General features: G+C 43.7%; 1 protein-coding gene across 1 annotated transcript in view; it reads right to left on the reverse strand.

Moving 5' to 3' along the window:
- SNTB1 (syntrophin beta 1) overlaps window positions 1–27,061 on the reverse strand; it is a 219,115-nt gene that overhangs the window by 25,006 nt on the left and 167,048 nt on the right. The window contains exon 5 of the mRNA XM_032415603.1: window positions 4,861–5,000. Coding sequence (XP_032271494.1) covers window positions 4,861–5,000 — 140 coding nt within the window. The remainder of the gene's footprint in view (window positions 1–4,860; window positions 5,001–27,061) is intronic.

Here is a 27,061-nt window from a genome sequence, read left to right on the forward strand (position 1 = left end):
GGGGGGGCGGTGCGGAGAATCTGCATGTCTAACAAGTTCCCAGATGGTGCTCATGCCTGTTTTGAGAACTCCGGGTCGAAGCCATGGGTAGAAACTCTAGGCCTCTGATGGCACCCACAGCCCTGTCCTCACTCTGTCATGGAATCTGGGTGGCTGCCTATTGCATGATTAAGTTGTCAGGAGAGCAAAGGAAAGATCTATATGCTCTACTCAGCAAATTCCAAGAGCCACTAAAACTCCAGGGAATAAGAATGTGCTCTTTCGGGAGGCTGCAGAGAGCAGAGGTTAAAAAAGGTGAGCTCTGCCTTCAGCTCCGGTCATGGTCCCGGGGTCCTGGGATCGAGCCCTGAGTCAGGCTCCCTGCTCAGCGGGGAATCTACTTCTCCCTCTACCCCTCCCCCTGCTCCTGCTCTCTCTTTCACTCGCTGTGTCAAATAAATAAATAACCTCTTTTAAAAAAAAAAAAAAAGGTACGCTCAGATCTCAGGTCTATCTCTTACTAGCTTATGATTTATACTCTTAGTTCCTCAGTTTACTTATTTGTGAAACAGGAATAAAACCTACACCTCATAGGGTTGTAAGGGTTAAATGTGGTCACCCTGAGGACGACATCTGCCTGATGCTTGTGGAGAACACATACTCCTGATTCCGGGACCCTGGCCTACTGAGCCAGAATCTCCAGGGCAGGGTCCTCAGGACCCGCCTCTTTAGTAAACAGCCAGGTGATTCTTAAATTGGGCAAGTTTTGCAAAATCGGATAGAATCTAAGTAAAGCACCAGGCCTTGATCTAGGCTCCCTCCACGAAGGTCAGCCACTGACTGATTAGCACCTGGGCCTATCTACAAATAGTACCACCATGGCCTTCTTGATAATGTCACTCAGCATGATTAATCTGTAGACACCCTATAATAAAATTTTAGACGATGTGGCTCTATATCTGTAAATAAAAACTAAGTGAACTGTACATTTAAGATTTGTGTGCATTACTATTTATAAATCACACTTTTTAAAAAAGATTTTATTTTAGAGAGAGAGCGCACATAAGCAGGGAGAAGAGCAGAGTGGGAGGGAGAGGGAGATAATCTCCAGCAGACTCTGCGCTGAGCTCGAAGCCTGACAAGGGACTCGATGAGGGGCTCAACTTGGGGCCTGATCCCACGACCCTGAGATCATGACCTGAGCCACAACCAAAGTTGGATGCTTAACCCTCTGAGCCACCCAGCCGCCCCTATAAATCCTACTTTAACAAAAGGTTTTAAAAAGAAATTTTAAACAGTCATGTGTCCCTTCTTTAGAAAAATGCGCTCAGGGGCACCTGGGTGGCTCAGTCAGTTAAGCGTCTGCCTTTGGCTCGGTCATGATCCTAGAGTCCTGGGATCGAGCCCCACATCGGGCTCCTTGCTCAGTGGGGAGCCTGCTTCTCCCTCTGCCTCTCTTTCTCTCTGTCAAATGAATAAAATCTTAAAAAAAAAAAAAAAAAGAAAAATGCACTCAAAGACAAATCATGCTACTAGATAGGCCATGAGCCTAAGTGCTCATATATGCAGAACACACTGCCATATGTGACCGTATGGAACACAGAGCAAGTAAATGAATCACTTGATGAACTTCAATATGTGACTGGGAAGCTGCCGGTGGAAGACCGGGGTAACTTAGGTAATGGAAAGATCCAGAGTTTCCCTTTGACTTCTACCACCTCTGGCAGGGAGTTCTCTGCGGGAAGCGAACAGCTTCAGCCCAGCCTCTCATCTCAAACAGCCAGCTTTGTCCGCAAGGATAGAATGAGTTTCTGCCTTCAGCTGCAGGGAGCCCAGCTCCATAGCCTGGAGCCACACAAGGACTGCGGCTCCCCCGTGTGATGGCAGGATTCCGGCGAAGGGACGGGTCGTTCTCCTCGCTTTTTGTTTGCTTTCCAAAAGCCTTTCTCTAAACACATCTGCAGGGTGGTGGAGGGAAGATGACCATGCTGCACAAGACAGTAGATCTGCACTACGCTTTGGAGCGAAAGCAGCATTCCACCGCGGCGTCTAACGGAGAAGGACTCTAGAAGGGGGAGGCGGAGCGATCGGCCCGGGATGGGGAGGCGGGGCGGTCAGCCCGGGATAGGGAGGCGGGGCGGTCAGCCCGGGAAGGGGAGGCGGGACGATCAGCCCGGGAGGGGGAGGCGGGGCGATCAACCCGGGAAGAGGAGGCGGAGCGATCAACCCGGGAAGAGGAGGCGGAGCGATCAGCCCGGGAAGAGGAGGCGGAGCGATCAGCCCGGGAAGAGGAGGCGGAGCGATCAGCCCGGGAGGGGGAGGCACTCTTCTGGCGGGAGGAAAACGAAGACGGAAACTCCAGCTCCTGCATTTCCAAGCTGCTGCTCAGGAGCAGACGGCAAGTTAGCTAGTAGCTCGAGGGCACGAAATAAGAACGTAGAGCCGGGGCTGCCCTAACGCCGCGGACAGTCTCTGCCTCCCGGGCTAGCGGCCGGAGATCAGGGGCATGGTTAGGAGCTTCAGCGTACCACTGCTTGTAGGGCTCACACACACACACAGCACGTTTTGATTCTGCAGTTCAGTGGTGAGGCTGGGTGATTTGGGAAAGAGGCAGTAAACTGGGAGGTCAGGTATCACCACTGCATCTCCTCTAGGTGTAGACGGTAGGCGCCGATTTCTTAGGATGCATCTTGAGCACAGTTCGCACTGAAAGGGTTTCCATTATTTATTTCCACAGCGGACGCTGGCTCGTGGCTTCGGGCTACTCGTGTGCTTTGCTCACAGCCCAGACCTGACACGCCTGTGGCTCCGGAGCCTTTCACAGTTACTGCTGGTGCCCCACCCAAACCTACTCAGATCCATTTGCTGCGCCTGTGCACCCTTTTCCCAGAGCCACTGACGGCCTGCTGTGTAGACGGCCCCAAGAGCCTGCAAGACGACCTCCCGTCAGGCAGCCTGAGCTTTGGACACACTGCCGTTGGAGCGTGTCAGTCCAGTCACTTGCCCGAATCAGGACAAATTCGGAGCTAGTCGTTTATGCTCTAGGGTGGTGCTGTCCAACAGAACTTTCTGTGACGATGGACATGTTCTAAGATCGGTGCTATCCAACTTAGTAGCCACTAGTCACAACTGCTGAGTATCTGAAATGTGGCTAGTGTAGACTGAGGCGCTGAGTTTTTTAAAATCCTGAATGCATGCATGCATGAATAAAAAGGCAGCCTCCATGTCAGAACGCTCAGAAACTACGAGTAGGCTATGCATGAGGTAAGTTTTATTTTCAAGTCGCCTGAGAGTTACCTAGAAACTTCACCTTACAGAGACTTTTGTTCCCGAAAATCAGTCTAAGAGGCCTGAGTCCAATTTCTCTGCTTAGTACCCTGGAAGACCGTGACTATGGTCTAATCCTTCTTTGGTTCCAGTTGTGAGAATGTCTCAGAATGTGCACATCAGTGCCCATGGGTGAGGGCTGTGGAACGTGATGGAGGCTGGGATGAATTTGAATGGACCCCAAGACACAGGCTGAAGCTCCACAGGAACATTCTAGGATGTTTGGCTTCTGATTATTGAGATTTTATTGCAAACATCAATAGTGCTTTCATAGCTATCCTGCCAAAGATTTTAAGGCTTAGGATACTCAAAAATTAAACTACTGTTTTGTTATTTTCTTTTATTTGTATCTAAATGCTCTAGGTGTGGTCCCTGACCCTGAAGGCCTCCTCCTCTATTCACCTCTGGGGCCGATAATCACTTCTTCTTCAGGTCACCCTTGCTGTTCTCCATAATCACCATACGTGGATGTAAGAGGGCTTTGAAAGGAGTTTCAGCTCCACACACCATTGCCATTTTAATCTCGTGTCTCCTCTTGTTCTGCTCCTGGGTCTCATTCTCTTCCCTGCACCCGAACCTTGGCTGTAACCTATTTGGCACCTCAGTCCCTTCAGAATGGAGAACCCATCTTGTTTCTATCTATCTTTTGCTCGGGACAGAAGCCCCCAAACCTCAGTCCTCTATGCTTTCTGTCTGTTGTCCCAAACTTCTTCCAGAGTTTGTCCTACACTGGTCAGTAATTCATTCACAGGCATTTTAGGGCCCCATACCGCCAAGCACGATGCCAGGGAGGCCATAAACCTTACATTAGCATGCCTACCTTCTAGGTAAGGAAGGAGAGGTAGAGGAGTAATGAAAACTGTGTCCAGAATCATAAAGCACATACAGAAAGAGATGGTAACAGGAGCCAAGTCTGGGAGCTGTCAACTACTTGGATCAAGACTCAGGTTTGGTGCGCTTTTGTGCTCAGAATAAAGACCTTCAAAAAGAGGATAAGCACATGATGCATTAAGATAATATGTCACATGAACAATAAACATGCATCGAAGGTCCTAAGAAACAGACAGACCCTGGCAGCCCCATTTCCACAGGAAGCACCAACAACCGAGGAAGAACTTGCTATGGGGTCTCGCGCGGAGCAAACTGTAAAAAGCACAGTAATGGTACATTCCCATATGACAATCCCTGTGCCACAAGTGAAGGCCCTTGCTTGACGATTCTACCTGAATTTCAAGACTGTAAACGCATGGGCATAGTTCCTCTCAAAGGACCTGGGGTGGAGACCCAGGAAGGTGACGGGGTGTGGACCATCTCCCAGATGTCACTGTTCCTTCACGACGGAGAAGCAGTTTGTTCTTTGGGTCCGTGTTGCCCCATGCCGGGCCGTCAATGATAATTCACCTATCTGGATAGAAATGTGTGGCTATATTCTGGGGGAGCTCTCAGTTCCTGACGCAACAGGAAGCAGGAATATAATGTGCTGAAATACTTGTAATTGACCAGAACCGTCTCCAACTGCAAGTACATCAGACTCAAACACAAGGCCAAGGCTACCTGGTGGCAAGAAGAGGGTACGTGTGAACTGGGCTGAACCAGGCTTCCTTCCTCCGCGGCATGCTGTCGTAGATTAAAAGGTCCTTCTCGGTCAGTATGACCAGGGCCGGCTTCCACTGCTTCTCGCTCTCCCCGGGCACCTGGAACAGAAAACAGGGCGCCGTCAAGTCACAGCCTGCAGGAGGAGAGACGAAAGGAGAAGCTGGCTTCCCCTGCGATCCGAAGACCTGACCATAGGAGCCTTGGGTTCAGGTCGTGAAATCAAAATGAGAAGAAACCATTCATGGTCGCAGGATTCTTGATTCTGGAAAATATGTTTTCTCAAGGGCCCTGGCACGGATCGTCAGCACAGCCAAGAAGGAGCCCAGCTGCCCGACATCTGTCACTGTTCTCACCTGCCAGTCAGCCCTGAAATCACTATTTCAGAGTGAGACGCAGATGCTTGGGGAAATAAGCACGCCCAGATGGTTCTCTGGTAGAGTACATTGTTTTTATCAGGAAATGGTAAGGTTTGAAAGCTTTTGAAGAAATACCCAAAGGCTCTGAGAATGTATTATGGAGGCAAATGTCTGTCTGGAGAGGTAGGAGACATCAGAGCCCTTCATCTGGACTGTTTCTGTGACGCAGGCACCATCTTAAAATTCTCTTAGTTTCACTCAGCACAGAAAATTCCTTAACTCTGGGAGTGAAATGACCTGGCAGGGATATGAGAGGATTCAAACGTCAAGTTGGATGTTTGGAGCAGGTGACCCTTAAGGTCCCTTCCAATCCTGGGAGTCAGGTAGCTCAGGTCTTATCTCATGAGCCCCCCCCCCCCCCCCGGTGTTGATCATCCCAAACTCTGTACATGTTCTTCCATCTATGAAAATTCCCTCCTTCCAATGTGAACTCTGGGCCCTGAGATACATCTTTATGCTCAGTTTGAAAACACGGTGTTAGCCTTGTGACTCAAAGCATGGATCATGTCCCAGGAGCATCAGCATCACATCCTAGACCTATTGAATCAAAATCTGCATTTTAGCAAGACCTTTGGGTAGCTCATTAAAGATTAAGAATCACTGCGCTATATGAAGTCAAGGTCGTCTTGGACGCTGGCAATTCAGTGAAGGTTCAACCCTTTCATGACAAACCGCAATCCAAAATCTATTCAAAATTAAGCTAGGCAGTAAACTGAATAAATGATAAAGCTAATTTCTTCCCTTTCTATTCTTATCATTACTTTTCTTAAGTGCCACAGTGACATCTGTATTGAAGTGGCTTTAAGACTGAATGATCAAAGCAGAGAAGATGTGCAAGATGGCGGAAGGGGTGAGACTTATAGGTTACACAGTTTTATGGGCTGCCTGAATCTGAGTCCCCCTCTCTCCATTATTTATTGCCCAGGTGACTTTGGGAGAGTTATTATTCTCTGTCCTTCTATTTCCTTACTGATAAAGATAATATCGCACACAACAGTGGTTAAGAGTGTTGTCTCTGGAGCTAGAATGCCTGAACATAAATCATAGCTCTTCCCAATTTACTAGCTGTGGGATCTTGGCCAAGTCAGCTCATCTCTTTGTATCTCAGTTTCTGTATCTGTAAAATGGGGAAATAATAGTACCTATACCCGAGGACTGTGGTGAAGGTTGAGTTAAAATGTCTAAAATGCTTACCACAGTGCAGAATAAGCACCATTTAGAACCTGGTAAGTAGCGTATACCTCATAATGCTAGAGTGGAGATTAAATAAGACCGTACACGGGGGGCGCCTGGCTGGCTCAGTCAGTAGAGCATGTGACTCTTAATCTCAGGGTAGTAAGTGCAAGCCCCAAGTTGGGCGAGGAGCCTACTTTAAATAAAGAAAGAAAGAAAGAAAGCAAGAAAGAAAGACCACGTATATAGTGTGCTTAGCATAATATCTGGCAGATGGTAAGACCCTCAGTGAACCATAGGGTGGGAAAATTGCAGCAGACTCACTGGTTTCTAAACTTGTCAAAAGGAATTCTTTGGAAATGGCAACAATATGACACTTTTTTTGGGAAAAAAAAATACATAAGGAAACCAAGAATATCTTCGGTGCTAACAATTTCAACTCATTCTTTTCCCATCCATCCCAAAGTTCTTCCAGGAAGAATCCATTACACAATGATCATGCACCCCCCCCCCCCAACAATTCCAAATAAAAACTCCCCTTCAGGGCGCCTGGGTGGCTCAGTCAGTTAAGTGTCTGCCTTTAGCTCAGGTCATGATCCCAGGGTCCTGGGATCAAGCCCCACATGAGGCTCCCTGCTCACTGGGGAGTCTGCCTCTCCCTTTCCCTCTGCTCCTCCCTCCTGCTTATGCTCTCTCTCATCCCCTCTCTCAAATAAATAAATAAAATCTTAAAAAAAAAAAACCCTCCCTTTCTAGAAAGAAGAAATCACTGTAAAGCTATTTATACTAGTATGTGAATAACTACCTGACTTATTTCTCAATTATGCATTTGATACATATTAAAAAAAATCTAGTTTAGCCTATTGCTTTTTCCAACAGAACAACAAATCTTTAAGATATCAAAATAAATTGTTACAGCAAGCAATGTACTAGACTCCACAAGGTAATCAAGCTATGGTCTCAAGGCATAGTGTTGGCGGGGTTTGGAATAAATTTTTTCTAGCCTCTACATTACACTTAGTAAATTACTTTTCCAGTTCAATAAATTGGACTGGAAAAGCTACAAATGATCCTTCCAAAGTGCCTATCTCACTTACCTAGTCAGATCTGCTCCATTAACTTTGGGACCATTTAAATGTGAACACAAATAAGCATCATTTTTCAAAAACAGTATTAAGTTGGCAAAATAAACCTTAACAGTGAATGCCAACAGTAAAATGCAGACCTTTCTAATGGTGGAATCACCAACTCACTCATGTGTCAAATAGTATAGATAGGTATGAGTCATTCTAAAGCCCTAAAATATTTTGTGATATATATACCACAAAATATTTTAGGGCTTTAGAATATATATATAAGAACTGATCATGTTTCTCATGAAGAAGGTGAAGGAGAAGACACAGGGAAACAGACACACAATTCTGAAATTACCCTGAAGCACAACTGGGATGAGCTGAATCCTGTCCCCTTCGTCACTTCGGCAGAGCATGAGAGAAAAGGTTTACAAAATGACAAGAATTTGAGAGGGTGGAAAGAAGTCACTGGTAACAACTGAGGGAAGTAGAAATAAATGTAGGAGATCAACACGTTGTATCTCTTAAACTTACAAAATGTTACATGTCAATTCTCTTCAAAAAAAAAAAAAAAAAAACCCTGAGGGAAGTAGAGTCATTAAATCCTCTATTTGAGACAGGGCTCGTAAGTCATCTACGTCAACAGCTTTCAAACTTTTAAATTTCTTTGATCACTCTGATCAGATTAAATCACAGGTCAAAGAACAAAATGTAAAACAATTGAAAGAGGCTCTGGATGGGGTTACAGCCTGGTTGAGATCCGAGACTTTATGCCTTTGTCTTAGCACCAGCCACACAGGAGCCGCACCTCTGAGCGAGGCTCCTAGCAACCACTGGGATACAGTCTGAAAGCTGCTGACCTTGTTTTCTCTAAAATACCTAGAATCTGCAGATTATTTTCAGAGACAGTTGTACCAAAACCTCTCAGTACCTTTTTTGTAGGTTATTTCCAAAAAAAGAATAGTACTGCGGTTGCCTAGGCAAAGTTGTAAAATTAATTAATACACACAGAGGGCTTAGAAAAGTGTCTTGCATACAGTAAGCAAGCAAGCCTTTAAAAATAGTAGCTACTCTAATTCGGAAAGATATATGCACCCCTATGTTTATAGCAGCATTATTTACAAAAGCCAAGATATGGAAGCAATCTAAGTGTCCATTGCCAGATGAGTGGATAAAGAAGATATGGTGTGTGTGTGTGTGTGTATCATTATGTGTGTGTGTATATATATATATATATACACACACACATATATACCATTATATATACCACTATATATATATATACACACCATTATATATCTATCATTGTATATACCATTATATATATGTGTGTGTATGTGTATATATATATACACACATATATGTGTATGTGTGTGTGTGTGTATATATATATATATATATATATATATTCCATTATGTATAATGGAATATTACTTAGCCCTATAGAAGAATAAGATCTTGCCATTTGTGACAACGTGGATGGACCTAAAGAGTATTATGTGAAATGAAGTTAAGTCAGACGGAGAAAGTCAAATAACCTAAGATTTCACTTACATGTGGAATCTAAAATACAAAACAATGTCAAAAGACAGAAACAGACTCAAATACAGAGAACAAACTGGTGGTTGTCAGGTGCGAGGGGGATGGGAGAATGAGCGACACAGGTAAAGGGGAGTTAGAGGCAAAAACTTCCAGTTATAAACAAGTCATAGGGATGAAAGGTACAGCATCGGGAATATAGTCAATAATGCTGTAATAACTTTGTATGGTAACCGATAGTAACGACACTTACCGTGGTGATAATTTTGTAATGTACGTAATTGTCCAATCACTATGTTACACATCTGAAACCAATACAGTATTGTATGTCAACTATACATTAATTTAAAAGAAAATGTTAGATATTCTTATTACCATATCAAAGTAGGAATAGTGCCTATCAAACAAATGATCTGAATAAACTTGGGTAAGAATTAGTTGCCTCTCTGGGTCTAATGTCCTCCCTTGTCAAAGAATGGGGTAAGACAGGGGAGCCTGGGTGGCACAGTCAGTCTATGTAACCAACTCTTGGTTTTGGCTCAGGTAGTGATTTCAGGGTCCTGATCTCAGGGGCCTGAAATCGAGCCCCAAGTCGGGCTCCATGCTCAGCAGGGAGTCTGCTTAAGATTCTCTCTCTCCCTCTCCCTCTGCCCCTCGTCCCCACTCCCCTCTCTCTATAAAATCAATAAATAAATTAAAAAAAAAAAAAAGAATGGGGTAAGACAAAGTTATTGCTTTTTCAGTTTAAAATTGCCTGCTCCTAGGCTGGGACTGCTTCAGCTACTAGGACTCTTGCTTTATTACTTCTGTGTTCCATGGACTCTATTCATAGGGCAAAAAAACCAATGTATGGATCTCTTTTTCTCCACCCATGCCAACTCACTCTTCCTAACACGGTTATTTTCTACCTTCTCCTTGAGCACAGAGTGGCAGGGACAGCTCAGAGGCTTTGGAGCCCAACGGCAACATCTTCGAAATCTGGCTTTGCCACTTCCCAGCTGAGAGATTTGAAGAGATTTCTTAACTGCTATAAGCACTTGTTCACTGATGTGTACCGTGCCGATAATGGCCTCCTATGCATATTTTTATGAGGATTAAATGAGACAATGTATATAAAGCACCTCCCATATGGCAGATACTGGAAACGTTAAACTATCCCCATCCCACACCTCACGCACACACTTGCTTCCAGCTACCCTGCTCAGGAAGAAAGGTCTGGATGTGAGGCTAGTGACTAAGAGCAGGATAAAAAAAGTTCACAGAGAAAGAAGGTCAATCACAACTTGTGTTTGGGAGATCTTGGCAACTTTTTAATTTAAGTCTCTTCACCTCAGATTGCTAGGAATGTAGAACAAAGGACAAGATACCAGGGTAATAATAAATAGCAGTTATCAACTTCCAAATGCTTTACAAACATGAGATAATTGATCCCTGCACCAACTCTCAGAGAGGCAGATAAAGATCCCCTCCACTTCACCAAAAGGAGAGGAACAAGTTTCAATGTGGCCACGGGAACACAGGGAACATGCTAACAAGTCGCAGTCTGCAGCCCTCTTCTAGCTGGTCCCAAACAACACCAGGACCCAGCGGTCGGGAGCCAGGTGGGACACCCACACCTGGGATGCAGAGCCGAATGGAAAGGAAGAGAAGGCAGAGGAGAACGGGAAAGGGGACTGGCCAGCAAGTTCAGAACCCAGGCTCTGAGGGAGCCTCAGCTCCATCGGACTCGCTACTGGATTCGCTTCTCTCCTCTCACACAACTCCCAAACTGTTGGCACCTGGATCACATGGTGACTTCAAGGGTGGCTTACAGTGGGGAACAGACAGAATGATCCGTCTGGTTTGATAGATGTCAAGACAATGCTGAAAAATGTTAGAGAAAGCAGAATGAAAATAAGGAAAGAGAAATATGGTTTGACTGCGGGACATTTAGGGAGGTTATCATTTTCACATGCCAACGTTCCCAATAGCAGCAGTCCCCGATTTCAAATGTGTTCCCTCCTGCCAAATTCTGAAACTGGCTCTGGAATTCTATATACAATAGAAGCCATATACAATAAAGCCCCAGATTCAGGGTTCATAAATAGAACTCTCACTAGAGTCAACATGCAAGTTAGCATAGCAGGACTCTGGTGCTTGCATTATGGATAAATCACCTCTGGGGGACAGCAGGACCATGCTCCCTCTCAAGGCTCTAGGGAAGAATTCTTCCTTGCCTCTTCCAGCTTCTGGTAGCCACCGGTGTTCCTTGAAGCTGTGTCAGTCCCATCTCTGTTTCCATTGTGTCATGGACTTTCTGTGTGTCTTCACGTGGCCTTCTCATCAAGACACCTGCCACTGGATTTAAAGCCCACCCAATTCCAGTATGAACTCAACTAATTACATCTGCAAAGACCCTATTTCCAAATCAGGTCACATTCTGAGGTCCTGAGTGGACATGAATTGGGAAGAGGGGGGTAAAGCCAAGACATTAATCATAAGAAAATGGCAAGAACCCACTACATTTTCAGTCAGTTTTCCAGTTTTCTTTTTCTCTCTTTAAACATTTGCAGACACGGGGTATGTTTTTTGAAAGTTATCTTATTTACTGAGTATGCAGAAGGTCAGATGTTAATGTACTCTAAAGAAGCCTTTGATGGCTCTATTAAAAGTAATGCTTTGGTCCCCAGGATTTCATAATGAAGCCAACCCTAGGGCAGATGACACATATCCAAGGAGATAAGTGCACAGCCAGGGTTTTAAATCTTCTTTTGTCATACAGCATCATGGAAAGAGGAGATAGAAGGCACATGAAGGTCTAGTCCCCATCGAGGCACAGAGCAGTTCAACCATATGAACCTGGCCTTTCAGTTGTTTTTCCTCATTTTGCTTACTGCTAATGAGACAGCTCTTCAAAATGACCACATTCTAAGATACGTTCCAAAGTCTCGTCTTGCTTCTTAAAGACTGTTGGATTCTACTTGGATTACTCTGTATCTCTGTGTCACTTCCAGTTCAGGCTACGCGTAATCAATTTGGACTAAAAAATTGGAAGAACCAGATACAACCACCCAAGCCTGTGGCTTGTTAAGTTGGGGATGATTTTCTACCCTACACTCTTCTCTGCCTTGCGAAAAGCAGAATGACAACCTTACTGGAGAACTCAACTACAGGAAAGGGGAGCGCCTTTCTGCCCATTGGCTATCCCAATCTAATTAACTTCCCCTCCAAGGAAAGAGGGGCTGTGACTCTAATTGTTCAGATCTAGAGCTGTCCCTGGGTCTTTTTTAATAGAAGGCATTGTCATATTCATCACAAGTGGGTGTCTGTGGTCACGACCCATTCACTGCAAATCACCATATTTGCATGAAGGGAACATGTATGCTGGACCGGTCCTACAGCAGCCTGGCCATTTTGGTCCACACTGTTGACTCATTTCAATACCCAAGCATCCTAGCTTCAAAAGAGGCCAGAGGAGGCAAGACACATCACTTCGGCCATGTTCTATATGATGCAGCATTTATCTGAGTTTGGCATTAATTAGGGCTTATTGCGCACTTGCCTAGCTATTAATAAAGATGGGTTTTTTCCTTGTTCTTCATTAGTACATCATTCCCTCTCACTCTCAGTTGGGAACCCCAGAAAAGAGAAGGGGTGTGTAGTTACACTACCCAAATCCTACTCTGAACCACCCAACACTCAGCATTCTGGAAGAAAACCTGGCCATGAACTTGGACCCCCAAACTGGATTCTGCTGTGTGTCGCCTTGTCATGCCCATTTTGAATAATTCTGCCTTTTTTTTTTCCTCCTGCCCACATTAGTTTTTACTACTAGACAGTTTATTCTCTCCTTCCTTCCAGAGACGCTCTGGTTCCATGATCATCAGCTGTTTTCACCTCCCTCACCCAGCTTCTTGGATCTAGACTTGCCTGACCTGTCAATTCCTTCTCTCACGAGGGAGCCCCAGCTCTTAGAAGCCTATCTCACCAACCATTCCATTTAGAGTCAGAAGATGTATTTGCCTCCCCACTCGGTGCCTTGGCTCAACTGGGAACAACCTGAGTTTCCCCCCAGGACTTGGCAACTTCCTTTGGACTCGTCCAAACACCAGCTGTTTGAAGAGGAGACCTGCTGTTTCTACGCAAATGAATTCCTTACACTGCTTCATATGGGTTTGTTCTTTTAAACTTGTAAACATTCCCTTTCATCTTGTTTACTTGTGTGCTCAGTTCAACCTTTTCTGAGGAAAGTCCAAAAGTAAATTTCAACGCCGCTCCCTGCCTGAATTATACAAAATTATAATTGAGTAAGGTCGGAATTGTTTGGGATTTGCTCTATCTTTGGACCTCAAAAATAGTAGTAACTTAGAAGGGACACTTAGGAGAGAAAGGTTTAGAGAGAACGTGACATGTTAGGTTTCGAGTCATTTCAGTCTGACGGTTTATTTATTTATTTATTTATTTTTTATTTATTCATTTGAGACAGAGAGATACAGAGAGAGAGAGAGAGAGAGAGGAGAGTAGGAGCAGTGGGGAGAGGCAGAGGGAGAGGGAGAAGCAGACTCCCCACTGAGCAGGGAGCCTGATGCGGGGCTCGATCCCAGGACCTGGAGATCATGACCTGAGCCGAAGGCAGATGCTTAACGACTCAGCCACCCAGGCGCCCCAACAGTCTGATGGTTTAAAAATCTACATCACAGGAAAAGAATTCTTTTATTAAGGGAAGAGAGGCTGAAGGGGTAAATGTGTATTAAGAGCCTACTGTGTGATGAGCAGGGTTGTGGGTTACATGGTGGCTCCCGCTCCTCCAAATTCAGATGGCGAAGTCCGAACCCCCAATACCACGGAATGTGACCATTTTAGGAAAGATGGTCATTGCAGATGTAGTTAGTTAAGACGAAGTCGAACTGGAACACAACAGACCCTAAACCAATATGACTGGTCTGCTTGTAAGAGGGGAAATGTGGACACAGGGAGAATGTCACATGGACACGAAGACAGGAGTGATCGAGCCCCAAATGCTGAAGCTTGCCAGCAAACCACCGGCAGTGAGGAGAGAGGCAGGGAACAGATGCGCCCTCATAGCCCTCGGGAGCGAGGAACCCTGCTGGTGCCTGACTCGTGCGTTTCTAGCATCCCGCACCGTGAGACAATCCATTGCTGTCGTCCGATTGTTGTAGTTCGTTAGGGCAGCCTTAGGAAATAATATCAGCACGGTGCTCCGCTTCCCCTCCCTTAACCCATTCAACACCTCGAAGCATGTATTATTATCTACGTTTTCCAGAAGAAGAAACTGTGGCTCAGAGAGGTCACGCACTAGCCAAAGTTACATAGTGATAGTTACAAAGCCACGTATGTGCCTTCCTGACCTCAAAGCTGTGATACTTTTCAGATCACAAAGCTCCCTCTCAGAAGAAAGGAAAAGGGGGGCAATGTGGGGACGTGAGGGGAAAGGCAGGAGGGAACACCAGCTGGGAACTCGGCTGTAGCGTCTCCCGCGGACTGGGGTGCATGGGGTCCAGCTCTGTGCAACTTGGCAACATACTCCTCGCCCTTCTTTTCCACCTCCTGGCACACGGGGCTCCCCTCAGGCCAGACATCAGCTCAGTGCAAGTTCCTCTGAGTAATCAAAGCTCTTTATTCCCCAAGTCTCACATCTGATTAAAGTAATTCAAGACTAAGTTGTAAATGACTCATAACCCTTAATATGTCTTTCCACTGAGGGATATTTCTATTTATAACGAGTAGCTGAGACAAAATTAGTCCCTTATGTTTATTCTTCATTGCACAATTGAAGGGCTAGTAAATGATACATGGTCTGTTTTCTAAAGGCAGTGAAATATTCCATTATACTATAAATTTAATTTGCAGGCTTTTGTTATTTTAGCAAACCCTATTCTTCACTGGTGGTGCTCACTCTGGTACAAATGTCTGCCAGTTCTAAGTCCAAATTAATGGGCTATGCAGTTCTCAATCAACCATATATCCTATGTTCAGCAACATATAATAGAGTACAGTAGGCTATGAAATTTGGATATTTGTAACTACCATACTTTCCTAGATATTTGACCCACTAGGAAGTTAAGCGGTTCCTGACCCTCCTAGCTCACGGCTGCAAAAACACCAGATTCAAAGCATATGCTTTCAGCAATGTTATAGGGTTATATCAACCACAGAATCTTCTACACAAGGAGTCACAAATTTAGAGACTACAGAGAACCAGATGTTAAAAAAAAAAAAAAAAGACAACTCCTATCCCATTTACGGGGGAGCTTCTTTTGGGGAGCTTCTTTTTAGCATTAGCCAATCATTCATTACCAGGAAAGATAATAGACACAATGTTGTCAAAAGAAGCATTTCAAAAGAACCCATAAATTTGTATTTTTTAAATGTGAATTCTCCCTATTTTTAAAAGTTTGTGTACTGGTTTCCTATCGCTGTTCTAAGAAATCACCACAAAAATAGTGGTATTTATTCTCTTACAGTTCTGGAAATCAGAAGTCCTAAAATCCAGGTGATGGCAGGTCTGCTGCCTTCTGGAGGCTCTAGGGGACAATCCATTTCCTTACCTTTTCCAACCTCTAGAAGCTTCCCTAATTCCTTTAGCTCATGATTCCACATCAAATTGCCTTTTCACCCTCTGTTTCTGTCACAGCATCACCTGCTCTTGACTCTGACCTTGCTGCCTCCCTCTTATAAGGACCCATGTGATTAAATCCCCCCCTGAGGTAACTCAAGATAATTTCACCATCTCGAGATCCTTAATTACATCTGCAAAGTCCTTCTTCCCATGTAAGACAATGTATCTATAGGTTCTGAGGATTAGGATGTGAACATCTCTGGGAAAGCATTATTCTGCTTACCTCAGTTGGCAACTAATTCAAGTTAGAAAAACAATAATATGAAATGAAGTGATATGAAGTCTGGCACTTTAAAAATCTCCTGCATGTCCTCTTCCCTCTATTCCACCCCCAAAATGGGTAAATAGAGAAAACAAGATAGACTTAATATAGACAATCATAAAAATTGGGTTATGTGCACCTGGAGGTTCATTATTGTTTTTTTTTCTTTTTATATGAAAAAAATTAAATTCCTCTAATAAAAATTAAAAAAACTAAACAACACAGGGACTGAGAAAATACACCTGCAAGGAAGCCAGGCATGGCCCACAGACTGCCAACTTGCCATCAAATAAAGACACTTACTTGTTGAGAAATAAGTGCACAATCCCGGCAAATGGATTCGCAGAACTCACAGGCAGGGTTTCCATGAGTGCCTTGTGCTCCTCAAGGGCCCCAACATTCCACTGAAGTGCAGTGTGACCTGAATTAACTGAAGGCTGAGGTATAACAGGGGGTATTAGCTGTTGAGACAGATTGGCTAAGAGCAGCCTCCATCCTCAAAATGTGTGTGTGTGTGTGTGTGTGTGTGTATTCATCGTGGCCGAGCTGGTGGTTCTCTTGAAGAAATACCACCTTTGTCTCTGTATGAAAGGTGGATACCAAAAAAAGTGGACACCTAGTGCAGGGGATCAAGTGAAGGGTCAGGGAAAGATGTAAGTTAGTGATCTTTCTTGGAAAACTGAAGTTTACTGGAGAAATTTCGATACAGTGGCTTCAAGATTTAGGGACTCTCCAAGCTTCTGAAACCCAGCTCTCACAAATGACAAAGATCTCCATAATAATCCTCTGCCCCTAACATGCTACCTGTTTCTGCTCCCTTATTTATTCCTTCTAATTTTTGAAAACGCAGCCTTTGGAAATTCTCATCTTGTGTGGGATGACTGTCCTCATGGGCTCTTGGTTCTATATTTTCGTGAGGTATCCATGGTACCTTCCTAATGCCTGGGATTTAAAGGGCGTTCCAGAGACTCCAGCTGAACACTGAAGGATGGAAGTCATACCCAGATAAACACGGCAAACTGTCACCGTCTAGCACTGTTTAAAGCGCCCAGACGCCTGTGATCTCTGTGTCTCTCATGGGCTTTCTTCACCCACCCAGGGCTCCAATTCCCTGTTCCTTTCACAAGCAGTGAGCTGCCCAGACTCAGCTTCCAGAAATGGGTGAAAGGCTGCTTCTAATCTGTGACACTCGCAGATAATTAAATTAGACTCTTCTCTGTCTGGTGGGGAAAGCTATTTTATATTTTCATTAACTCCAAAGGGCCTTCTCAATTACAGTCCCTGTTTGGTAAACAAGTTATCTTTGACTAACAGCCTTTCCTTCTCTAACACCCAGGAAACATGCCCTTTACAGGGATGCTGATGTGCAGCAGAAATTCATAATGTGGTAAAAAGTTATCTTTTGAAAGGCAGTTGACATTATCATTAAATCCAAAAGGAGCGAGTTCTTAAGAAAAAAAAAGTCTCTGCTTCAGCATCTTCTGTTTTGTTCTCACTGGGTGTGTCTGTGGGTTTTCTTGGAGATTTTCTCATTTTATTTCTCCCTCAAAGGAGAAAGGAAGGGTGCTTTGAAGGAGGAAGACTATTAAAATGTAGGGAGTGTCTAGCCTCTCACCACGTCAGCATTTTCTAAAGTCATGCCCTGGTCTTACAGCTCTTCAATAACGTCAGACACCGTAACACTATTCACTGTATGAAAGAAATATGAACATGTTTGCTTTCAGTGGATTTATCAGATTTTCAAAACTAAATAAACAGAAGCAAAAAATAATTCATTTTAGAGATAGTTCAACATTAGTTAGTCCACTTATCCTACTTTAGTTTAAATGCCTTCATAAAACCTGCCCCAACTAGGAAGATCCATTTTTCTTTTTCTCTGACCTCCTGGAAGCAGAGAGGCAATGTAGTATTAAGAGCATAAATCTTGCTGTCAGACAGTTCTGGTCTGCAAGTCAGCTCAGCTCTTCGCAATGTGATCTTGAATGAGTTATCTTCTCCATGTTTCAATTTCCTCATCTGTAAAATGGGGGTGATAAAGTCCCTCTCCCGTAAGACCATTAGGAAGATGGAATCAGATAATGTGTATAAATGGCTCATAGTACAATGCTCAGCAAAGATCAAGTGTGGTCTGCAGATAACTTGCATCAGAATCAGCTAGGCTGCGAGGGACAAATTCTGATGTCTGCCCCTTCTAAGACCCAATCATTCAAAAGTGCTAGGGGTTGTAAAAAGAAAAGGGGGGGGAGGGGGAAAAGTGCTAGAGGTGGTACCAGGAACCTGCACTTATAGCAAAGGCCCTGGATAAGTCTGGTGTGTATGATTATTTGAGAACATCTACAATGAGTGTTAATTATCGTCACCATGATTTGGTGAAAATACCAATTCTTGAATCCCAAATCCACTGAATCCTGGTATCTAGGGATTGAGACTACACATCTCTATTTTTGCAACTTCTCCGGAGACTCTGATACACAGCCTGCTTTGGGATCCCCTGGCCCACATAACTCATTCTGATACTGGCCCACAGCCCTTCATTTTTTAGCGATTTAGCCAGTGTCCATGATGCTATGAAAATGTTTGTCGTTAAAATCAGCTGACCTGAATAAAGGTGTGTCTGCCCGAGTACACCTCTGAGCTATGATGGGCTCTGCTGAGGGAACCCCCCCCCGGCATTTCTTCCTAATGTGACATCCATGAACATTGGATTCCTGCATAGTTTTTCCAAACCCTAGTCATTCATGTACCATTTTCATGATTTTTGTTGATTACACTTATACCATTATGGGATTCACTGTTAGCCGCTCACCCGATATCTGTTCTCTTCTTCTTTTAAGTAAAAGGACTCCAAAATTATTAGGAGTGACAATATGTCCAGTTACAAAATTATATTTCCCTGATCCCGATTATCCTTCCTGTCCCCCCGTCCAACAATCCCAACACAGATGTATCTTCTGCCTTCACCCAGTAGGCTTGTTTATACATATCCAACTTGACATGCATTTGGTTGGATCACACGTACAGACACATCCCGCACTGAGAAGAAGCCTCTTTCATGTCTGCTGGCATGCTCTTTGTAGCTGTCCCACAACAGACAATAGAAATGTTATTTCTGAGCAGAATATAACTTTGAAAACAGGGTGACATGTTTTTCCTCCTCTTTCTAGCCTTATGTTCTCTTCCCCAGATTGCCTTTCCGCAACACACAATCTATCTGTGGCCGACGTGTTCCTTTCTGGAGTAAAAGAACCACAAGGAAAATTCCAAGGGCATTTGAACATTCTATCAAAGCCCAGCAGCAGCAAATGAGACATAGGAAGGCAGTGTTTCGAATGTAGTACCATGTCAGTGTGGAAATCATGCCAGGTACGAACATTTTCTGGATGATCTTGGACCTTTGCAGAGGCTTTTAATTACAAGTTTCATATAAAATTACCTTTATACTATTTAAATAGGAGATCCATCTTCAGATTTATAAAACTGTAAATGTAGTACACTAATTATTGAGAACCTAAAGAAACGTGGCTTTCTGAAAAAAGAAATCTTTCTTGTCATTTTTTTTCTGTCTGGCTTTCTGAACATATTCATTCATTCAATAAACATTTCTTAAGATTTCATTTATTTGAGAGAGAGAGAGAGAGAGCACAAGCAGGGGGAGCGGCAGGCAGAGGGAGAAGCAGGATCCCCGCTGAGCAGGGAGCCCGATGTGGGGCTCGATCCCAGGACCCTGGGATCATGACCTGAGCTGAAGGCAGACGCTCAACCGACTGAGCCCCCCAGGCGCCCCTCAGTAAATATTTCTATAGCATAAATTGTGTGCTGGGTCCTCTGCTCATTCAGTGGCCTCACTGCCACTGAATGGTGGTAGAAGGCAGACAAGTCAGGAAGAGTAAATAAGCAAATATAAAAAAGTAACTTTGGCAAGTGTTACAAAGAAACAAAATAGGCTAATATGATTTAAATATGCTGTAAAGTGTAATAGAAATTTTCACTTAGGAACAGTTCAATTGCTGTCCTCTGACGGTTCAATGCTCTAGCTCTGTGGAGAATTTTTTTTAAATCTAAATTTTGGCTTCTACGATATTAATCATCCATTAAGTGTCACTTGCAAAAGTACTAAGCATTTACTTAATGTTTCTAAAATAGGGATAAACATTTTTGAAAGGACTATATTTACTTTGATTTAATAATCATCTACAGTCTTTGAGAATATTTACTCAGCAAGTTTGAAGTCGACCAAATATTTTTAAGACATGGAATCTACAAAATATTATGGTAACTATTTTAATAATGGATGGTTATCCATCCAGTCATTCAATTACACAAGGAGTCCTTACCAAATTCCTACCACAAGCCAAGCCCTGGGCCAGGCTTCAGGAACTAAACAATGAATAAGACTTCACCCTTACATCTAAGGGATTCATACTGTCAGGAACATAAGCAGTAGGAGACTGTAAGTGCTGGAAGAGGAAATGTCCTGTGTGTTCCAAGGAGGAAAACACTGATCCTGCCTCACAAGATAAGGGTTAGGATGGAGGAGATGTCATCTCTCCTGATGCGACAGCTGGGACTCTCCTAGTCAAGAAGAGGAGGAGGAAGGTACAAGAGTAAAGTAGTGGTGTAGGCAAAGCTTAGGAAGAAAAATCATGCATCCAGAGAATGGTCACCAGTTCTATGGGGCAGGCGTGTTGGCTGAAGAGGAAAAGAGACAACACTGGAAAGACAGCAGCAATCTGAGGTGTTACAAATCCACTAATGGCTTTTTACAAAACATGACTTAACTTCCTGAAACCCACATGTCCCGTGCTTACAACATACTCTTGGTCCAGGATCTTGCCTTTTAAGCCAGGCAGTCATGCAGTCAGTAGGTCCTCAGGAGAGCTGTGGTGAGAGTTGTCTCTTCTGTGCCTGGAGCACAAAGACCAGACCAACAGCTGAACCGGGGACCATCAGTAACCCCTGCTACCCTGCACAGTGGAACCGCCCTCATCAGAACTCTTTCTGTAACTCCATTACCTCAACAACTTCAGGTTCCATGCCCTGGTTATGCTGCACATGTGTCTAGGAACCACCCTAAATATTTCTCCTAACACGGCCATGAATTCATGCCTCATACAGGGTTGGGCGCCATGACACTACCTGAGCCCTTGATTTTTTTGGCAGGAATCCCTACATCTTTCCAAGGCAGAGCTCATGGTGCTAACTCTATCCCATTAGCTACTGTTCAGGGGATGCTTCCAGAGCTCAACCAGCGCTTCCCACTCAGGCAACACCCTGGACTTTTGCGTGTACCCCAACCTTGCAGCTCATTCCCTTTTGCTTTTCTGGGCATCGTAAATATTTTTTTATAGATAGACCCGAGCTCTGCCCCTCACATGAAACCCTCCTGCCTGCCTCAGCATTCTTCCTACCAGAATGAGTTGCATGCTTTCACTGAACTCTTCTCCTTCAGCCCCAACTTCGTTTTGTGGTAACACCCCCATTTTATTGAATGAGCACGCCAGCACTGAGGTAGAAAGAGTTTTCTTTGTAAGAATTTATTTGAGTTTTAATTTTAACATATGGTAAACTATCTCCATGGTGGTACCTAAGTATGTATTTATGAAACTGACTCTACGGTTTCTTATAACTTTAATCTATTTAAGTTGCTATAATAATAACACTTACATTTTTTTTTAGTATTTACCAAACACCAGGCATTACTTTATAAGCATATCTCATTTAACCTTAAAGCAATCCTGGGAGGTACGCCATTACTATCCTCATTATAAAATTAGGCGAGCTATTGTTCAGAGATCTTGAGTCCCATACCCAGTTTACATAACTCTACTTTATTGTTTATTATGCCACGATATCCTATGGTTTATTATTGATGGATACACAAAGGATGCTGGATCCGCAACACTTAACACAGTGTCTAGCGTATAATAGATGCTCAGTATGGTCTATGGAAGACCAAGTGGTAATACATCCTGACAGGAAAATCCCTCCCTGAGGAAGAAGACCACGGTTACAGAATAGCTTCCCTCCATGTTTTACCCCCACTGGAAGCAGAGGACCAGAAACGCCTATTTCTGTTGGGTAGTTGGTCGAGGCCAGATCACTGCAATTTAAGCCAGTTTCAGAGACAAGCGGCCTGTATTTAGAAGGGCCTCACACTTGGTTTAATGCTTTCTATTGTTGTCTTGAAATTCTTAATACTTTTTGAACAAGGGGCCCCACATTTTTACTTTGCAGTAGGTCTCAGGAATTATGTAGCCAGTCCTAACTACTCTGTAAGCTCCATAAACACAGACACTATTTTGTTTACTGTTATATCTCCAACATCCAGGACAAGTTTGGTGTAGAGCAGGTGCTCTGTGTGTGTGTGTGTGTGTGTGTGTGTGTGTGTGTATTTTTGCTTTAATTAAAGATTAACTTGAAGCAGAAGCTAATGACTTACTCAAGGGACTCTAAATTTTTGGCAGGAAGTTCAAATTGGATTGAAGGTGGGAGAGTCTAGAATGCTCTGGAAACCAGACAAGAGCCCTCGGCTATTACCAAGACTACCAGACAATGGGGCACCTAAGAGGTAGATACCTTAGACTTCGCAGACAGGGTTAGGACTCTACCAAGTGGCTGAAACTCCCATCACCACTGTGAGCATACTTGTGCTCATATTGTTTTTTGTACCTGTGTGTGTGTCGTCAACCAGACAGTGAATCACTCGTTTGTCTGTTTGCTCTCTGTTCCATTTCTTCCTCTTCTCCAGTGTGATGGTTAGTTTTATGTGTCAACATGGCTAGATTATGCTATCCATTTACTCAATTAAACACTAATCAAGGTATTACTGTGAACGTATTTGTAGATGTGGTTTACATCTATAATCAGTTGATTATATTATATTCCACTGTCCTCTGAGCTGCCTCTGATGCTCAGAACATTGCAGGGCATCCTCCGCCTGCCCCTCCATCTGGACCTGAACTTATTCTCTCCAACACACCCAGAACCACAAAGCACACCCTGAGGGCTCCAGCACGCCTGGCTTCCCTTCCTGGGAAACCCTACACTACCCTTACTTGGACCAGGCCCTGACCCATGAGCATTCCCCATGATGGATAAAAAAAAGATTATCCTGGGTAATGCAGGCGGGCCCCATCCAATCAGTTGAAAGGCCTTATCAGCAAAACTGAAGTTTCTTTGAGGAAAAAGAGACCTACCTGTGGAGTACAGCTTCAGGTCCCCCTGTAAGTCTCTCAGTGTCCAGCCTGTCCTTCTCAGTGGTCTACCCTATTGATTTCAGATTTGCCAGCCCCCACAATCACATAAGCCAATTCCTTGAACTAAAATCAATCTCTCTCTTTGTCTCTCTCTTTCTCTGGTTTCAGAAATATAGGTAAACACCTGTTCTCCCTGACACTCAAAAGTCATCCAAACAATAGTATCTACCTTGAACATAATAAAAATCAGTTTATTATGTATCATTCAGGGTCCAGTCAAGAAAACAGAGCATTCCCTGGTAGTCTAGAGGACTGAATATATGGAGCTAGTTACAAAGGCTTTGGAACAGCTGAAAAGTCAAAGTGGGAATGAAGAATCAACCCTAGGCCAGCAAAGGCTTGAAGCTCTTCCCATGGTACAGCTAATGGGACTGAGAGAGGGCAGTGATGAGAGTAGAGCTCCGGAGCGGGGAGATTCTGAGGACCAGAGCAGGAAACAAAACCATGGTCGGCCAATGGGGAGCTTGCCCCATGGAAGAAGGAACTGTCAGGTAAGAGCTAGAACCAGACGAGGCGTAGCTGCTCCAGGCGATGGTCCTCAAAGCAGAAAGAGGGAAGAAATACCTTGGCTTCTCCATTCTCCTGCCCTCCAATTTCTACCTGTGCCTCACACTGGCCTAATTTAAGTAGGTAACAGTGTCTACTTCACAGGATAACTGAGAATCAAATGAAGTATCATATGAAAAGGAGCAAGCACGATTAAGTATTACATAGGGTATTAATAGGAGTACCTGTGGTCAAGTGTACACTGTTTTCAATAATGCTGGCCTTGCAGGGCTCATCAGTTATGAAATGACATCACTGTCATATCAGCACATCCTTAACCAAGTCTGGTCCCTGCTATCCCTGTGCTAATCATGTGTTTTAATGACAGCCCTTCTGATTCCCTGGAATGGGTTGTCTGCATGGCATTCTACTTCCCTGAAGGAAGCCTCTGTAGAGGAGGGTAACACACAAAACCTAGACCCTAAGCAGCCTGGCACTCAGCATCACGGAGTCTCAAACACACTTCTGCCCTAGATTTTCTTGGGTCCTTGGATCATCAGTAAGTTCTGAAAATTAGCCATTTCAAACTCAAGAACACACTTCCTGTCTTTTCATCTTTTGCTTCCAACAGTTTACTTCTTCCTACAGCATCTTCTTATGTGCTTTTCATTTACCAAACTCTGTTGGACTTAGCCTGCTTCATCTCTACCTTAGAGAATTGGTGACCTTTTTCATTATACTCACTTTTTCCCTCGAGCCATCTTAAGACCTGAGGATCAAAAGGCGTACATTCTATTCTAGATAGACTGGCCAGAGATGCATAGCAAGTCCGGGACCTCCTCATTCTCTGCCAGGAAGGAGTATCTATGAATAACTCTGCCTTTATACTTACAGTGTGGGGAGTATAAGGTTTTGGGTAGAAAACACATTAACCAATGACAATATGATGGGTTGCTGATGTACTGCAGCTGGGATCAACCACTCTCTGTTTTATGAGTCTGTCAGCACACTCCTTCTGACCTCTTTTGCCTCATACAAGCCTCACCTCCAACGAATTCTGGAGTCCTTTCCAGCCTCGTCCTCCTGAGTGTCCCACACATCCTGTCTCCACCCCTTTCTCTCCCACCCCCATAAGAACTCAGTTCTCTTTCATCTGCATTGTGTTCAAAGAGGTGTAACTTAGCTTAAAGGAAGTGGCTTCCTTAATAAGCAAGCATTTTGGTCTCAGTGGCTGCAATGATCCATTCTCATTAAATTAAATTGAAAAAGGGATCGTTCGGTTGACGACGACGACGACGACGATGATGATGATGATGATGATGATACAAGTAACAAAAACCTACAAACAACATACCACTTGAGTTTAGTTTTACTACTTTCTCATTAAGAGAATATTAGGGAACAATCTCTTCTTACTGCTTCTATTATAACAGTCACTAATTATCTACAGTTGACCCCATTTGTGAGAAAAACTAAGTTATCTATAAACATAGATTTTTTTTTAAGTGTGAAAAAAAGGCTGAACGCTTTGCTAGAAAACTACCTAGACAAAAAATATAAACAGTCCTATGTCAAACTAAGAAGCTAGGCAATTTTTAAAAATCCATTCATATTGGAACAGGCCATCCCAACTAAATGAGGTGATATGTATTCATTCACGGGACAAATATCACCTAGCACATGCTGTATGCCAAGTACTGTGCGAGCAACTGGGCACGTCGTGACAAGCAGAACCAGACAGTACTCCCCAGATGGAGCTTCTAGGCTGGAAGGGGGACCAATGTTACATAAAGCATCAAACAGACAATAAATATACAATTATACACGGTGCTAACTGCTGCCACTTACGAAGCTTACGTGGGAGTTCTACTGAGTCAAGTCCACTTTCTCCTACTCTGGAAGGTTTGCTATTCTCTTGTTCTGTTTTGTTTTAATTTTTATTGAAGAAGAGTTGATGCCATGTTATATTCCTTCACATGTATGAAGCTTTGCTATTCTTCATTCTGACATTCCTTTTGCATTGACTGCCGTTAAAGGCAAGTGTTAACCAGGTCAATGAATTCGATGTGCACACTTGGAATAAAGGGCACATGGGTGTTGCCAGCTTTTTGGACATATTTTTGCAAACAGCAGCTCTTCACCCACACCCTGTTCCCATGGCTTTTTTTTTTTTTTTTTTTTTTTTGCAAATGTTTATACAGCTGTTAAAAAGAAAAAGGGGGGAAGAAACAGCTTTTGGGACTCACTCAACAAAACAAAACATAATATCCAACCAAAACAGATACTCCTCTCCTGCTTTGATTTTCCACCTTCTCAGACTTTAAAAAATCAGTACCAGAGGATTTTGATTCACAGGGTGGATAATGGCAAGGACTGTGAGGTCAGCAACGTTCTGTTGTGACACCATGAGTGACATTCAAATATTTAACAACAGCAGAGCCACCAATCGAAGTGGGGCAGGCATGGGAAGCAAGCCCTAGGTCCCAATCAGGGGCACCAGCCTCGGAGCTGGCCTGGGAGGCAGCCTCACCAGCTGACATGGCACTTCTCTGGCCTTCCATCATGTTCCAGCACCCATGCCTGAATCCAGTCTCCCAAGGTCTTTCATCCAATCAAATGTTTATGGAGCACATCCTATGTCATCGTAGCCCGGGAAGTGGGTAGGGAAGAAAGCACAAGCACTCCCTGTCCTCATGGGACTTGAGTCAGTGGTGGTGATAAAAGAAAAAGGCAAGGGGACACACAAAGGATTGCAAATTGTGATCATGAACAAAGCAGACGATGAGATAAGGGAGCAGAGAGAGGGAATGACTTCATTTAAATAAACTCATTCTTACAAGGATTGTTTGGGCTGCCAGGGTTAGTCTTGTACCAGGTATCTGCAACTTAAGAAGGGACAAACCACTAAGCCAAAGAAATAAATCGTTAATGATGGGATTTCAGCCATAAAATGGCATAATGAGAAAATTATTTGGAGATGGCACACGGACCGGGGTTTTTCCTAATCCCATAAATCACCTCATCTAGGAAACCATCCAGGGAGCCTATTTTTAAAGCTGGCCCGAATTCACAAATACAAAAAAGTCCTTGTCTAGAAGGGGGGAAATACAGAACTGTTCAAGGAGTTCCTTCTTAGGATCAAGCAGGCAGGGAGGAAGGGCTTTCACTGTTTATTTTACCCAATTCTGTATTGTTTGAGTTTTTAATGAGTCTTTATTACTTCTGTCACTCACAAAGTATGTGTGTGTGGGGTCTCTTCTAAAGAGCTCATGTCTTAATGTATAAACCTCAAATGATTTTGATATTTCTGTATTATTTCAAACCTTAAAGTTTGT

The sequence above is a fragment of the Phoca vitulina genome, unplaced genomic scaffold (genome assembly GCF_004348235.1).
Source record: "Phoca vitulina isolate PV1807 unplaced genomic scaffold, GSC_HSeal_1.0 scaffold18, whole genome shotgun sequence".
NCBI lineage: Eukaryota > Metazoa > Chordata > Mammalia > Carnivora > Phocidae > Phoca > Phoca vitulina.